This window comes from Pristiophorus japonicus, chromosome 1 (genome assembly GCF_044704955.1).
Source record: "Pristiophorus japonicus isolate sPriJap1 chromosome 1, sPriJap1.hap1, whole genome shotgun sequence".
NCBI lineage: Eukaryota > Metazoa > Chordata > Chondrichthyes > Pristiophoridae > Pristiophorus > Pristiophorus japonicus.
In genome coordinates this window covers 240757970-240774750 of record NC_091977.1, presented here as the reverse complement: position 1 = coordinate 240774750, position 16781 = coordinate 240757970, and the positions used below count along the sequence as shown (strand labels likewise).

General features: G+C 43.3%; 1 protein-coding gene across 1 annotated transcript in view; it reads left to right on the top strand.

Annotated features, from left to right (window-relative positions):
• Positions 1 to 16781, top strand: part of LOC139269350 (phospholipid-transporting ATPase ABCA1-like) — a 179335-nt gene that overhangs the window by 118096 nt on the left and 44458 nt on the right. Inside the window, exons 18-28 of the mRNA XM_070888368.1 lie at positions 721 to 834; positions 2323 to 2494; positions 3496 to 3627; positions 6183 to 6322; positions 10624 to 10761; positions 11856 to 12076; positions 12185 to 12257; positions 12778 to 12980; positions 15058 to 15106; positions 15903 to 16019; positions 16623 to 16771. Coding sequence (XP_070744469.1) covers positions 721 to 834; positions 2323 to 2494; positions 3496 to 3627; positions 6183 to 6322; positions 10624 to 10761; positions 11856 to 12076; positions 12185 to 12257; positions 12778 to 12980; positions 15058 to 15106; positions 15903 to 16019; positions 16623 to 16771 — 1508 coding nt within the window. The remainder of the gene's footprint in view (positions 1 to 720; positions 835 to 2322; positions 2495 to 3495; positions 3628 to 6182; positions 6323 to 10623; positions 10762 to 11855; positions 12077 to 12184; positions 12258 to 12777; positions 12981 to 15057; positions 15107 to 15902; positions 16020 to 16622; positions 16772 to 16781) is intronic.

Below are 16781 nucleotides of genomic sequence, written 5' to 3'. Positions count from 1 at the left end.
TCTGCGTACAGTTTTGGTTCCCATATTTACGAAAGGATATACTTGCTCTGGAGGGAGTTCAGAGAATGTTCACTAGGTTGATTCTGGAGATGAGGGGGTTGACTTTCGAGGAAAAGTTGAGGAGATTGGGCCGCTACTCATTGGAATTCAGAAGAATGAGAGGTGATCTTATTGAAACATGTGAGGGAGCTTGACAAGGTGGATGCAGAGAGGATGTTTCCACTGATAGGGGAGACTAGAACTCGGGGGCATAATCTTCGAATAAGGGGCTGCCCATTTAAAACAGAGATGAGGAGGAATTTCTTCTTGCAGAGGGTTGTAAATCTGTGGAATTCGCTGCCTCAGAGAACTGTGGAAGCCGGGACATTGAATAAATTTACGACACAGATAGACAGTTTCTTAACCGACAAGGGATTAAGGGGTTTTGGGGAGTGGGCAGGGAAGTGGACTTGAGTCCATAATCGGATCAGCCATGATCGTATTAAATGGCGGAGCAGGCTCGAGGGGCCGTATGGCCTACTCCTGCTCCTATTTCTTACGTTCTTATGTTCTATCATTGGAAGGATCTGGATAAAGGGTTCACTTGATCCTGAGAACACCATTCCAATTTTAATTATCATCCAGCATGTAATATAAACAAAGGAAGTCGGATTTTCAGTGATAAAGAACGGTGTGCACATTTCTGTTACTGTAATTTCGTGTGTTTTGTTTGCTATCCAGGTCAATATGGCATTCCCAAACCATGGTATTTTCCAATCACCAAATCGTATTGGTGTGGAGACGCAGTTCAGAACATTAAGCAGTCTTCATGTGCAAGGAATCCTGAATCAGAAAGTAGGTGCTAAGGAATATCCTTTGAAATGAAAGATGTGTCTGATAGACTTTTAAAAAATTGCTACTGAATTTTTTTTTTGGAAATTGTATTTCTGTATTTCACTTCGAGAATTTATTTCAATCATTGATTAAAATAAATGATGTGCCCAAGAGCATTTTAGGAAAGGTTTCTGCAGTGCTGGAATCTGATGCTGCTTACTTGAGCCTGAGCGTTACCATAGGAACGGAGCGCGCTCTGTCATGTGGGTTTCAGGCAATCCCTGTGCTCCTGGGAGCATCTTCCCGAAATATAAAATGGGTGGTGAGGAATGTGATCATTTTTCTTTTTTTGTTTGATTCAACACTTTTCATTCTTTGAAGAACTTTCTATTGATTGAGTCCTCAATTAGCTAGCATGGCCTAGAACTGATTGTAGCAATGAACATTTAATGAATTCATATGATCATCATGCTACTTTATGTATATTTTTAAAAATAGGTTAATGTTGCCACACGGTTAGGCACGATCCAGTATTATCGACAACAATGATTTCTAGGCTCACTTATTTAAAATGAACTTGAGTACCAGGAAAGGTATAGCAAAGTGCTCGTGAGCACGCCTCCCCATCAAAGTATCAGCGAGTGGCGGTTAAAAGAACACGCACACTGTTCAAAGATCTTTGCTTTTATTTTCCTTTCCTGTGTGTGGTGTGCAGATGGCGCCATAAGAGAACAGAAATAAACGTCCTCGGATTCTTTAAAGCTGGCCATTCTGTTCAGTGGCAGTTTGTGGCTTAGTAGGCAGTACTCTCGCCTCTGAGTTAGAAGGTTGTGGGTTCAAGTCCCACTCCAGAGACTTGAGCACAAAAAAAATCTAAGCTGACACTCTAGTGCAGTGCTGAGGGAGTGCTGCACTGTCGGAGGAGCCGTCTTTCGGATGAGACAATAAACCGAGGCTCCATCTGTTCTCTCAGGTGGACGTAAAAGATCCCGTGGCACTATTTCGAAGAAGAGCAGAGGAGTTATCCTTTGTGTCCTGGCCAATATTTATCCCTCAGTCAACATAATAATAAAAAGCATATTATCTGGTCATTATCACATTGTAGTTTGTGGGAGCTTGCTTTGTGCAAATTGGCTGCTGTGTTTCCTATATTACAACAGTGACCACACTCCAAAAGTACTTCATTGGTTTTAAAACTCATTGAGACGTCCGGTGGTCGTGAAAGGCGCTATATAAATCCAAGTTTTTTTTCTTTTTCTTTTTTATTCAAAACAGAATATACTGGAAAACACTTATCAGCTTATGTGATGAGAAAAACAGAATTAGCGTTTCAGGTCAATGACCTTTCATCAGAACTCTGCGTCTCTCTCCACAGATGCTGCCTGACCTCTGAGTGTTTCCAGCAGTTTCAGTTTTTATGTCAGATTTCCAGCATCTGCATTTCGGTTCAGTAGATATTGGTTTGGATGAATCTGAGGTTGTTGCATGACCTGTGACCTTCTCTTTCAGTCTGTGTGGAGGAGGAGCCAGCTCACCTTCAACTTGGTGTCTCCATTCAAAACCTGGTCAAAATTTACCGCGATGGCAAGAAGCTCGCAGTTGATGGGCTCAGTCTCGGCTTTTATGAAGGACAGATCACATCTTTCCTGGGACATAATGGAGCCGGCAAAACTACCACTATGTAAGGAGTCTGTGTGAGGAATAGAACCCAGCCAGTTGCTTTATAGATTAACAACAGTCTTTGGGTTCAATATAATAAAAAAAACCTGCATTTAAATAACACCTTGACATGTCACAAAAACCTCTCCAAGACATTGATCTTGACTTTGTGCGATAGTGTAAAATGGGCAATGTGTCAACACCCCATTCATAGAATCATAGAAAATTACGTGACAGCAGGAGATTATTCGGCCCATCGTGTCTGTGATGGTTGTGTCAGCTGTGGCTCAATGGGTAGCAATCTCGCCTATGAGTCAGAAGTTTGTGGGTTCATAGTCCCACTCCAGATACTAGACCATAAAAATCTAAGCTGACATGTCTGGGCAGTGCTGAGAGGAGCGGCACTGTTGGAAATGCTATCTTTCCGGTGAGATGTTAAACCAAGGAACCGTCTGCCCTCTCAATGCCCTCTCAGGTGAACGGAAAAGACCCCATGGGACTATTCAATGAAGAGCAGAGGAGTTCTCCCTGGTGTCCTGGCCAATATTTATCCCTCGACCAACATATCAAAAACATATTATACGAGCATTATCACATTGCTGTTTGTGGGAGCTTGCTGTGCGGAATTTGGCTGCCACGTTTCCTACATTACAACAGTGTCTTCACTTCAAAAGTACTTCATTGACTGTAACGTGCTTTGGGATGTCCTGAGGTCATGTAAAGCGCTATATAGATGCAAGTCTTTCTGTTATCACTCCCTGTTTTTATTTCCTTTGGCTTCAAAATCATCACATTGGAAATCTCTATGATGTGGAGTTAAAGCCTCTGAATGAGAATATTTAAGCAAATTGTTGCACTTACCTAAATTTTTTTTAAAAGTGGTTTAAACTGTTCCCTCTCAAGGGCTTGAATTTTTTAAAAAATACATAAATGTGTTGTCAGATTGTTTTAGATTTTATGAAATGTGTCTTTTTATACTAAACTTTCTTTTACAAATTATAATGTTGCCAACCCTTTTTGCAGGTCAATCTTGACGGGACTGTTCCCACCAACCACCGGAACAGCCTACATTCTGGGCAAAGATATTCGTTCTGACCTGGATTCCATTCGGCAAAGCCTGGGAGTGTGCCCACAGCACAATGTCCTTTTTGATCTGTAAGTGCAATTGATAAATTCTGTGAGTCAATCCTGAGCAGTTTGCGCATTCATAGAACGGTCCCATTGCTCGTTATAGAATATATATGAAAGCTATGCCATTTTTCAGTACAGTCTCTCTAAAGTAGTTCTCTCACTGAACATACCTGAAAGCTTGCGTTGTCATTTCAATTGCACCCCTTCATCTTGTAACGTCACCTAAAGTAATGGTCCTTTTCAGATACTCACCAGCCCTCAGTGAGCACTATACTTCAGAGATTTCTCTACAAAATAATGCTGGCAGAAGCCAGTAAGAATAAAACTGGCACCAGTGAATTATATGCGGTGAGAGTCAGGCTTGTATCAGGGGAAGTAGGAACATCATATTCACCACAGACTTTGGTACTTAATGGAAACTTTGATAGAAATTCCGGATGCATCATGTGTAATTCCGGATGCATCATGTGTATACATTATTGGAAAATAATAGTTGGACCGATATAAGGCACAATAGCACATAATAATTGACTTAAATTGCTCAAGTTTTAACAACATTAAAAAAATCAAAGGAATCAACACTGAACCACGCAGTTTATGAGGTTTCGAGTCCTGATTCTCAGCCTGTGCTGATCTCAGTGGGGTGGTGATAGGGTGTAACGATTGGCATCTGTGCTCTGGGGCTAATGGTGTCTGCTTCTGATGACTATTCTGATGACATGCACATAAAGGCAGGATCAGGCCTGTCTGTGATTTCCTTAATACTTGAATAACCGGCTAAAATGCCCATGGCTAGGCTCACATTAAGAACTGCCACTTTGGTGAGGGAACGCTGGGATCGGTGATACTGTAACACAGCAAAGGTCTGTGCTTTCAGGAGAGGTAGAGAGAAAAGATGGGAAAAAAGCTAATGGAATCCAGCCTTCTACAGGCAATGTGTAACCTACTTTATCATGATCTCTACCCCCACCCATAAGTACTCCCTGATCCTCAGAGCTAATCAAGGATGTTCTAGAATATCCATCCTTCTTCATCTCCACTATTCATCACTGGCCTACTCCCCCCCCACCAAGCATTTGGCCCCTCTCCTACACCCTCTTTCCCTGCTCCAAGCACAGGAGCCATTGGGGTTTAGATTCAAAATCAAGGCGCCTGAGCATAAAATGGCGCAACATTGATAAATTTAGCAATGGGAAGGCCTGCACCCAATACACGTGAGCGCCGGGCCACTGCTTTAAATTGGATAGAGCCTTTTTTTTTTAGGTGGCCTCAGTGAGTGCCTGAAATGAGAGCATACGCCTCATTTCAATATTGAGGTGAAGCTCTTGCGCCGATTTCAAGACCCGTTCTTGAAGTGGGTGAAAAGTGGTCAGGGCTTGCTTTGTCGCAGAGTGTAGAGTTCTGTCCCTTGGAGCTGATCGTGTTGATGGTTGTGACCCGGTGTGCCTGAAGTGAGAGGCCAATCCAGTCTTGAGAGCTGCAATCCAGATAATAAGAAGCAAAAATATGAAAGTGTTGTATTTTTATGGCTTTGTTTCCTTATATGCTCCCTTTTGTTACCTCCTGCTAGCTCTCCTTTAATTGCAGATTATACCTCAAGTGAAAGGGAGGGCAACCATCTTGATTTCTAGTTTAGCCTCTAATCCACAACTAGTTACCGTGGCGTTTGCAAGAGTGACACTGGTGAACCATGTTAGTTATTTTGTTTGGCTTTTGCTTCCCCTCAGTTGAAATTCAGAGTTTGTGTAGTTTTAATTTTTTTGTTGTTGTTCCCTTTGCAAGCACAGGAACCACATTTATGCAGCACAAGGGTTCGGAGGGTTAAACTCTACACTGATTCCAAAATGTAGGATATGAAGGCCTGAGAGTGGGTGCAGAAAAGATTTACAAGAATGGTTCCAGGGATGAGGGACTTCAGTTACATGAATAGACTGGAGAAGCTGGGGTTCTTCTCCTTAGAGCAGAGAAGGTTGAGAGGAGATTTGATAGAGATGTTCAAAATCATGAGTTGGTGTGGACAGAGTAGCTACAGGTTGGACCTCCCTTATCCAGCACCACCCCTCGTCCGGCGTAATTCTGGTGGTCGGGGGGCGCATGCACAGAACGCGGCCGACCTCCACCCCGACTTTGGGGCCGTGCCGACACTCCTCCTTGTTCCCATTGGTGGAAGCGTTGAGAACCAGAGGACACAAATTTAAGATGATTGGCAGAAGAACCAAAGGCGACATGAGGGAAAACCTTTTTCGCAGCGAGTGGTTAGGATCTGGAATGAACTGCTTGAAAGGGTAGTGGAGGCAGATTCAATCACAGCTTTCAAAATGGAATTGGATAAGTACCTGAAGGGAAAAAAAATGCAGGGCTATGGGGAACGGGCAGGGGAGTGGGACTTGCTGAAGTGCTCTTGCAGAGAGCCGGCACGGGCTAAATGACCTCCTTCTGTGCTGTAACCAGCCTGTGTTTCTATGTAATCTCTAGTTTTCTAACAGTAGCTGTCCTGCCTTGTGCCTGTGCTTATTGACATACATCAAAGCAAACATTCTGTCACACTGCTTGTAACTGAAGACTTCTGTATTTCTAAGGCTTACTGTAGAGGAACATGTTTGGTTTTATGCACGGCTAAAGGGACTGTCAAAGAAAGAGGTGAGGACGGAGGTGGAGCAGATGGTCCTGGATGTGGGCCTGCCTCACAAACGCAAGGAAACGACCAACAAACTTTCAGGTGAGTAATTCTCCCATACTGGACAAGGATATTCAAACAATACTAGTCCAATTGGTTCATTGACATTTCTACTCAGTAACCTTTTCATTAGCTTTAAAAAAAATGTTCTTCAAATTTTGTGTGACGAATAACTTCTATCTCGCGCTCTTCCTTGAAGACGCTCCTTCAAACCTACCTCTTTGACCATCTGTCCTAATATCTTCTTATACATCTTGGTGTCAAATTTTGTTTGATAATGCTCTTGTGAAGCGCCTTGGAACGTTTTACTACGTTAAAGGCTCTGTATAAAGACAAGTTGTTGTTGATATCAGTATTAAAGCTACCTTTTACTAAACTGAACCCATGTACCCTTGTCCCACTTCCACTTTAATGTAGTATTCTGGATTAATCTTTTTGATACCATTTAACATCTTCTACATCTCTATAAGACTACCTCTCAGATGCTTCTTTACCAGGCTAAAGAGCCCGAATCTCTCTAGTCTTTCCTCATAACTCTGAATCCTGACACTAGGAATCAGTCTCAGTGCTCTTCTCTGCACTGTCACCAATGCTTGAAGATGTCCCTTGTTTCTCAGTGAGCAGCACTGGACACAGTACTCAAGGTCTGGTCCGACCAGAGCATTGCACAGGTTGATCACTGTTTTAGCTGTGTAGTTCAACATTCTGTTGGCTTTGTTGATTGTTCCTCTGCAATGGCTGGACATGTTGAACGTTGAGTCTACAGGATCTCCTTCAACTTCATCCGTACCTATTTCAACACCGCTCGTGAAGTGTGTATGTTGCTCATTTTTCTTCCTCTGTGTAATACTTACTTGCATTCAATTTCATTGTCCCATATTTTGTTTAGCATATTCGGTAGTTTCAGAATCTAAGCCATTGATGTAATTCGAAACAGTAGTGGCTCCAAAACTAAGCCCTGGGGCACCCAAATCAGTACCCCTACCCCACCTTGACATTGCCCCTCTCATCGGTACCCATTGCTCTGTACCCTTCAACCAGTTTCTTATCCACATTTTACCCTGGAAAGACTGAACAGGCTGGGGCTCTTTTCTCGAGCTAATAAAGGTTTTTTAAATTCTGAAGGGGTTCGATAGGATGAATGTAGATATGGTGTTTCCACTTGTGGGGGTAGTCCAAAACTAGGGACCATAAATATAATATAATCACTAATAAATCCAATAAAGAAATCAGGAGAAACTTCTTTACCCAGAGAGTGGTGAGAATGTGGAACTCACTTCTACAGGGAGTGGTGGAGGCAAATAGCATTGATCCATTTAAGGGGAAGCTAGATACGTACATGAGGGAGAAAGGAATAGATGTATATGCTGATAGGGTGAGATGAAGAGGAGTGAGAGGAGGCTCGGGTGGAGCATAAGAACACCGGCATGGATTAGTTGGTCTGAATGGCCTGTTGCTGTGCTGTAAGTTCTATGAAATTCTAAGAATCCTCACAGCATTGAGCTGAATTAGTCATCTTTTGTGTGGAACTTTATCAAATGCTTTTTGGAAGTCTTAAGTACATAATGCTTTGGGTTTATCAGACAACCTGAGTTGTCATTCAAACAAATGAAGGAAATTGGTTAGGCAGGATGTCGCCTCCTATTTAAAGCCACGTAGACTGCTGTTTACTACATTATTGTTCTCATACTTTGTTACTACGTTACTGATGTCACACAGACAATCTTCGAGTTTACTGAGAAATTCCCTGTGAGCGATTCCTCCTTTGATTATCCTGCCCAGCTAGTGGTGGGTAAAGATTCAAATTGGCTATATTTTCCTTCTGTTGCCAGGGAGCAGTTCTGTACTTGTGTTGACTTCCTTTGCTCACATTAGTGGCTGGAAGAAACTATATCAACCCAGTTTCCAGTTAAGATCTATACCCACCGGCTCGGCTGGGAGACAGCGCTTGGAATGCTGGGAATTCCAGTGTGCCGCCTCACCCTGTTTCCTTGAGCAATCTCCTGCTCAAAAAAAAAGCTAGTATTCTGTGCCAAATCAGTTCCAGTTGTCGGTTTTATTAAGTGTGCGAAGTCTGCAGCCATGAGGCTAAACAGCTATTAGTTCCTGATGTACTCACAGTACTGACTGCTAGTACCCTTCACTAAGGTTACTGGAGTTCAGTGTCAAAATGGAAACATAATAGACTGCCTTTCCTCTTTCATTTTCATTTTGGTCAAAGTGCTTAATTTATTTTGGGAATGCAGTGCGGTTTCCATTGTGCAGTTTTGGTCATTACAGCACAAATTATTTTTTAGGTTTTTTTTTCTTCAATCCCTTCCTTTTCTGAAAACATTGGTCTGTCGATTCAGTGGATTCTAGGTACCCTCTGGTACTATGCCCAATTGGCCATTTTTTCTCAGTGAGCTTTGACAGTGACTGTCAGCTGGCTATTTAACTGCAGGAGGCAGATTAGCCCATTCCTGACATCCATACACAGTAGAGGTCACCAGATAATGATCAGGAGCAGGAGACTGAAGGGATTTTTGATTCTTCTTTATTCCCACTCCTTAACCAAGCACACTAAAGCGATGTGTAGTGCCACTGTTGCTGTCCTGATTCAGATTCGCTAACTCACCATTCCAGTGCTAAAACCTGGGGCTTTCTTGGTATTTATCATTCATAGCCATTCAGCCCAACTGGTCTATCTCAGTGTGTATGCCCAACATCAGCCTCCTTCTCCCTTGCTTCATCTCATTCTATCACCATACCCTTCTATTCCTTTCTCCCTCATGTACTTATCTAGCTTTCCCTTAAATGCACCTATGCTATTTGCCACAGCCACTCCATGTGGTAGTGAGTTCCACATTCTAACCATTCTGAGGAACGTAGTTTCTCCTGAATTCCTGATTGAATTTATGAGTGACGATCTTATATTTATGACCCTTAATTTTGGACTCCCCACACAAGTGGAAACAGGGGAGGGAGGTTTAACGAAATGGAGCACTTTTGCATTGCTGGCAGCCAGTGTCAACAATTTGCGTGTTCAGGCCTGGTATAATACAGCCAAATGTCAGTGGCCTTTGCCCCAACCTCAACAGATTACTTTCGACTGTACCAGATGGAACTTCCAGGTTTGATCCCTGTGGTGAGATGATTTAGCTGATCCTAATTATAGCCTCATGGAATTTCTGAGTCAGATTGCTAGCTTAAGAATCAACAGTTCAAAAATTCCTCTCTTACGAGGCTGGGAAAGTAATACTTTCTGGGCAGATGGGGGAAGAATTTGGAGCGGAACCCAGTTCCATCTTGATATTACAGAGTTCCACCAGAAGTGGAAGCAGGGCACTTGTGAATCCCCTCTTCCATGTAGATATAAGTGAAAGAGGCAAGAGTAGCAGAATAACATCATCCACCTAAAATCCCACCAGTCCTGCCTCAATCACCCCAAGCTCAATCTACTCCCTACGAAGCCACAACATAAGAACATAAAAAATAGGAGCAGGAGTAGGCCCTACAGCCCATCGAGCCTGCTCCGCCATTCAATAAGATCATGGCTGATCATCGACCTCAACTCCACTTTCCCAACCGATCTCTGTATCCCTTGATTCCCCTCAACTCCAAAAATCTATCTCTCTCAGCCTTGAATATATTCAGAGACTCAGCATCCACAGCCCTCTGGGGCAAAGAATTCCAAAGATTCACAGCTCTCTGAGTGAAGAAATTCCTCCTCATCTCACTTAAATGGCCTGCTCCTTATCCTGAGACTGTGCCCCCTAGTTCTAGACACTACAGCCAAAGGAAACAACCTCTCAGCATCTACTCTGTCAATCCCCTTCAGAATATTGTATATTTCAATGAGATCACCTCTCATTCTTGATTCTGATAGAACTACAGGCCAGCACTATATAAAAGGCCACTTTCCCCTTGACAGCTGATTTGCCATTGGAAAAACGGCAACATTGAAATGATCCATTTCCATGTTTTCGGCTGGGATAGTTGTACCTCTTAACGTGCTATGGTTAAACCCCTACCTCCCCCCCCCCAATCACTGAGGCAGGCTCGCCAGTAGCACCAAAAATAGATACCTGACACCCCCCCCGCACCCCCCCCTCCCGTTATGCTAATTTTCCTGACCCAGAATTTGGGATGAGGTCAGGAGCACATCCCTGGGATGGTAGAAGTCTTGCCCTTGCGCCTTAGATCCGCCCTCAGGAGGCTGAAGAGGAATTTATAGCCCAACTCTTTTTTGATTTGCTGTAAATCTTGGAGTTTATTGCAGTGCTGCTGCCATCAAATTTATCACCTGCCTGTTAATTGACATTAAATGGAAATTAATCTTATAACTCTGTTTTACTTAAAAGGTGGGATGCAACGTAAACTTTCAGTGGCTCTTGCGTTTGTTGGTGGCTCAAAAGTTGTCATCTTGGACGAGCCAACTGCTGGAGTTGACCCTTACTCCCGTCGAGGAATATGGGATCTGCTGCTCAAATATCGGCAAGGTAAGATCACGGTACAGCCTGAAATGCTTTCAACTGCGTTCCTTTAAAATGTTATTGCGGAATGGAGCAGATCCGTTGTAATGAAGAAACTTTATTTTTTAGATTAATCCTGTCTGAAAGCTAATCTGTGGATCTATCCGGTTATATCAACTGGAACCAGGTCTGGGTTTCTTGAGCATGGCGTGGTAAAGTGAACGCATGACATGAATGTGAGTTCTGGTCACATAGCGACATGTCACGTTGGAGCATCAATGCTTTGTGAAACGGAGCGACTGCCATGAGCCCCCTCATCATGCTCTAGTTGTCTAATGACACCAGTGTTGTCCTGCCTCAGTTTGTGAAAAAGTTGGAAATTAACTGCACTTCGAAACTTGCTGCAACACAGGGCTTGAAAAAAAAGTGCTTATTTAAGCAATATCCTTTTTTTAAAAATCGTTCTGGGATGTGGGCATTGCTGGCAAGGCCAGCATTTATTGCCCATCCATAATTACCCTTGAGAAGGTGGTGGTGAGCCGCCTTCTTGAACCACTGCAGTCCGTGTGGTGACGGTACTCCCACAGTGCAGTTAGGGAGGGAGTTCCAGGATTTTGACCCAGTGATGATGAAGGAACGATGATATATTTCCAAGTCAGGATGGTGTGTGACTTGGAGGGTAACTTGTAGGTGATGGTGTTCCCATGCGTCTGCTGTCCTTGTCCTTCTAGGTGGTAGAGGTCGTGGGTTTGGAAGGTGCTGCCGAAGAAGCCTTGGCGAGTTGCTGCAGTGCATCTTGTAGATGGTACACACTGCAGCCAAAGTGCATCGGTGGTGAAGGGAGTGATTGTTGAAGGTGCTTTGTCCTGGATGGTGTTGAGCTTCTTGAGTGTTGTTGGAACTGCACTCATTCAGTCAAGTGGAGAGTATTTCATTGCACTCCTGACTTAGAACTAGTCCCATAACATAACCACTATACTACAGCTCCCATAGTTAATTGTGGTCATTATGTAATGAAATGTTTTTCAAGCCTGTGGATGTATACCGGATGACTTCAGGGGAACAATAAACAACAAGATACGTTGTATTGGGGAAATATCAAAATCAATGTTTATTCCCAGGTCGGACTATTATCCTTTCCACACATCATATGGATGAGGCGGATATGCTGGGAGACCGGATTGCCATCATCTCTAATGGCAAGCTATGCTGTTGCGGATCATCGTTGTACCTAAAGAACCAGCTGGGAACGGGCTACTACCTCACCTTGGTCAAGAAAGATTTGGAGCCATCTCTGAGCTCCTGCAGAAACAGCAGTAGCACCATGTCATACTTGAAAAAGGTAAATGGCACTTCTATGGTTAATGTATGACAAGACAGTGGTTAATGTTTTCAAATTAACCCTTGACGTTGGACTGACAGGTGTCTGCTCTGTTGGCCCCTTTCATAGGAGGACAGCATTTCTCAAAGTAGCTCTGATGCAGGGCTTGGCAGTGATCAAGAAAGTGATACCACGATAATCGGTAAGCAAAACCTAACAAATACCAAATAAGTGGACCTGTTTGGAATGAGCAACTCACTTACAAGAGTAATTAAACGGCACACAGCATGCTGTGTCATCATTTAGTCATTATATTATTTCAGCATTTCTATCATGGGGAATGCACTTGATTGTAGGCATTTCCCCACAGGAGGAGAGAGGGACATGTCCCTGGAACCTTCCAATTCAGCCTCACGCTGAGGTTATAGAATAGCATTGGCACTACTAGGGCCTGTAGTTTGCCTACCTGATGTCCTTGTTGGGTGTGAGCACTGCTCCTCCTGGCTTCACAACACTCCTGCCAGCTGTGACTGACTCCACTGCCCACACCCCCCCCACACTCACTCCTCACTCTTCCCCTAGGAAGAATTGGCATTCTGATCCCATTCCTTTAATGGATTAAAAAAATGGGAACGTCAGTGTGATCTACATTGCCCAGGATACGCTTCTGTGGCATCAAATAACTCATTAATAAGTTCCTGTTTTTCCTCTCCAATCTCCAGATGTTTCAGCTATTTCTAATCTGATCTTGAAGCATGTCCCAAAGGCTCGCTTAGTTGAAGACATTGGCCACGAACTGACGTATGTGTTACCGTATGAGGCTGCTAAAGATGGGGCTTTTGTGGAGCTTTTCCATGAGATAGATGACAGACTCTCTGACCTTGGAATCTCCAGTTATGGAATCTCCGACACTACCCTGGAAGAAGTAAGCATTTCTATCCTTCTGCTTCATATTTCCTTTTATCCCAACCACCAGTTCTTCAAGAGGTGAATACTAATGCGGACAGCACTCGGTTACATTTTGTAGTGTCTTTCAGCATTGCAGTGAAAATAGCATGGACAGGATGCCGTCCGATAGATCGTTTGTTAAATTTGCTTTTGGAATTTGGAGCCAAACGAAATGTTTGATCGTGTTTGATCCCAAATCAGTGCTGAATTAGCTGATTCCAGCCCGAGTGGTCACAGTTGGTCCTTAGACTTGCCCAAGGTAAAATCTGCCACATCTCCACTCTCGATTGGCATCCAATGTCTCTTATTGAGGGTGTTGAGTGAGGGCAAGCTTTGGACTTAGCTATGATGTCCTCATGGTCAAATATCCTGTCAATGCTCACTGCCTCGGCTGACACATGAGGAACAGTCACTTGGGGAGGGAACGGAAGGTAGCCTGTGGCTTTTAAAAAAATTCATCCACGGGATGTCGGCGTTGCTGGCAAAGCCAGCATTTATTGCCCATCACTTATGTCCACCTGAGAGGGCAGATGGGGCATCCTTAAAAAGGAAAAGTCTGCAGGGATGTGGGGAAGAGCAGGGGTGTGGGACTAATTGGAGAGCTCTTTGAAACAGGCATGATGGGCCGAATAACCTTCAATGCTGTATGATTCTATGATCATAATTGGGGAGTTTGAGCTCATACAGTAGCTGCGGAGGTATAAGTGGCCCAAGTGACATAGCCAGAACTTGTGATTCCATCCAGTGATCCCTGCAGGAGTGTGATAGAGAGTGAGTGTGTGTGCACGAGTGCATGTGTCCTCACTGATGGGTCTCGACTGATCCCCCACTTATCCCAAGGAATTGGACCCCAATTTGAGTCCTCAGGAGAAAAGGGGAGAAAATTTGAGGGGATTTTTTGATAAGAAAGGATGTAGAAAAATGCTAATATACTTGAATTAAGCCATTTTATTTGAAAATCCTTTTAAAGAGACTTTAAAGTGCAAATATTCTGAATTCACGCCATGGAACATAGGCAAATCCACATAGGAATACAGTATACCAGAAAACCTCTTTCCCTAATTAACATTACCTTATCATTTAACACATGATATATAAAGATAATACTTTATGCAGGCCCATGAGATGTCCCATCTGTGGTGCCGATCGTAACTCACTGCATTGCTCATCCTGTGTGAATGTGGAATTCCCTTGGGATATAAATCATGCCGTTGCAAGGTAGGAAGCCCATCTGAATGTGTGCCAGAATTCTTCCAACTGAAAGATTTAAAATGAACTAAGCTCGAGGGTTTATAGGGCCTATGTCATCCTGCATGTCACTTTATCCTGAAAGGGCGGGTGGGTGGAGTGCCACTGTCAACCACACAATTACACTAATGTCTCTCTGATTACCACTACTTACTTGCCTCACTTTGTTCTTGCCTTCAATGAAGGTTGAGCTAAAAATCCAACAAAACTGCATTGTAAAAGTTTGTGCTGCAGTGGGAACAGTAGCATAGTGGTTATGTTACTGGTCCAGTGATCTAGAAGCCTGGATTAATAATCTGGCAACGTGAGTTCAAATCCCACCATAGCAGCTGGGGAATTTAAATTCAGTTAATTAAATAAATCTGTAATTAAAAAGCTAGTATCAGTAATGATGACTATGTGATTGTTGGAAAACCCTACTGGTTCAGTGATGTCCTGTAGGGATGGAAATCTGCCATCCTTACCTGGTCTGGCCTATATGTGACTCCAGACCCCAGACCCACATCAATGTGGTTGACTCTTAACTGCCCTCTGAAGTGGCCTAGGAAGCCACTCAGTTAAGGGAAATTAAGGATGGGTAATAAATGCTGGCCTTGCCAGTAAAGGGGGAAAAAAAGCAGAGATAATGCCTGCCAAACAATGACATGACAGAGCAAGCAAACGGTCCCAGAATTTTTAGAACAGGCCTATCCAGAGTCTGGATTTATCTATAAATGACCAAGTATGGTGACATCACCCTTATGGGCGCTTGTGGTAAATTGAGAACAATCACAGATCCTTTACTTCATTGTCATTTTTATCTGCAGATATTCCTTAAGGTTGCTGAAGATAATGGAGTGGATGCTGAGATCTCAGGTAACCTTGCTCTACACTCGAGGCCGTTTGCAATCTGATGCACCTTGCCCTTTTTTCTGTCACAAGTTCTACTTCCGGAACTGTGCTTCATAAATACGTATAATCTACATTTTCTAAGGTCAGGTTTAGTGCCACACACAGTACTTGGCCAAGGTATAACCATACTGTTGATCTGTAGAAAGGCAAGCTACATTATAGCAGAATCCTCTTTAAGAAGTACACTGCCTCTAATTTCACAAGGGTCCATCCAAAATCTGCCTGTAGTCTCCAAATCATAGCCATAGAACCATACATCACAGAAGGAGGCCATTCAGCCCATCGTGTCTGTGCCGACTCTTTGAAAGTCAACTACTTAAAACTTTTCTACGCCTCAGATTAGTTTTATTTTTATTTTATCGGATTAGAATGTGCGACACAGTTGGGTAAAATACAGTCATTGACTCTCTGCCTTTTGACAGCCTGGTACAACTGCTGCATAATGCTTTCAATTTTAAAGGCAATAGAAATCTTTTGATCCAAACCGTTACTTGGCAGGGCTGTCCTTGTATTGTCACACCACTGAAAAATTATCACAACCCATTATTCCCAGTAACATTGAGAATAAAGGTGGAAAGAATTCATCTGGTAAACACTTCTAGTAAAGTCCTTAAGTGGGTCTTAAACAGGAAACCAAACATTTGTGCACCACTCAATCGCATCTGTAGCGCTTCTGATTTATCAAAAAGAAGTCCCAGTTTGGGCGTTGCATCCCTCTAGTTTAAAGATGATCTGACCAGTAAATATGGTTTCATTTCAGATGGCACATTTCCAGCTTGCCGAAACAGGAGATCGAGGTTTGTGGACAGACAGAGTTGTCTCAGACCATTTACTGATGATGACGCTGCTGATGTTAACGACTCAGATGGCGATCCAGGTAAATATGGAATTGGACAATGATGTGTCATCACAATGTTGCCTGCGAGTCTGCTTAAACCGATGGTGCATTATCATTTGCACTGTACAGTTTTGCAAAGTATAAGGGCCGGTCTTCCCCCTTCCCAGTCGAAAGGTGGTGTCGTACGATAAGACCTTTAACAGAGGCCTCATCAGCCTCTCAGGTGGACGTAATAGATCCCATGGCACTATTTCGAAGAAGAGCAGGGGAGTTCTGGTCAACATTCACACCTCAACCAACATCACTAAAACAGATTATCTGGTCATTATCACATTGCTGTTCATGGAAGCTTGTTGTGTATAAATTATCTGCCGCATTTCCTACATTGCAACAGTGACTGCATTGGCTGTAAAGCACTTTGGGATGCCCTGAGGTCATGAAAGATGCTATAAAAATGCAAGTCTTTCTTTAACAAATGTGCTTACATGCCCTTTATTGGTGCTGATTTTAATACCGTGTTTCCAGATCATTGAGGTACCTGGTGCGTGACAACTACACACTTGAATTGGCTTTATTTTTACCTCAGCGTGCAGTTAAAGGAGCACAATAAATAACAATGATTGTTCTTGTATGTGTTTGCAGAGTCCCGGGAAACTGAACTCCTGAACGGGATGGATGGAAAAGGTTCTTATCCGGTGAAGGGCTGGAATCTCATTCGGCAACAATTTGTGGCTTTGTTCTGGAAGAGACTGATTTATGCCAAGCGCAGCAGGAAAGGAATCTTTGCTCAGGTGAGCCTTG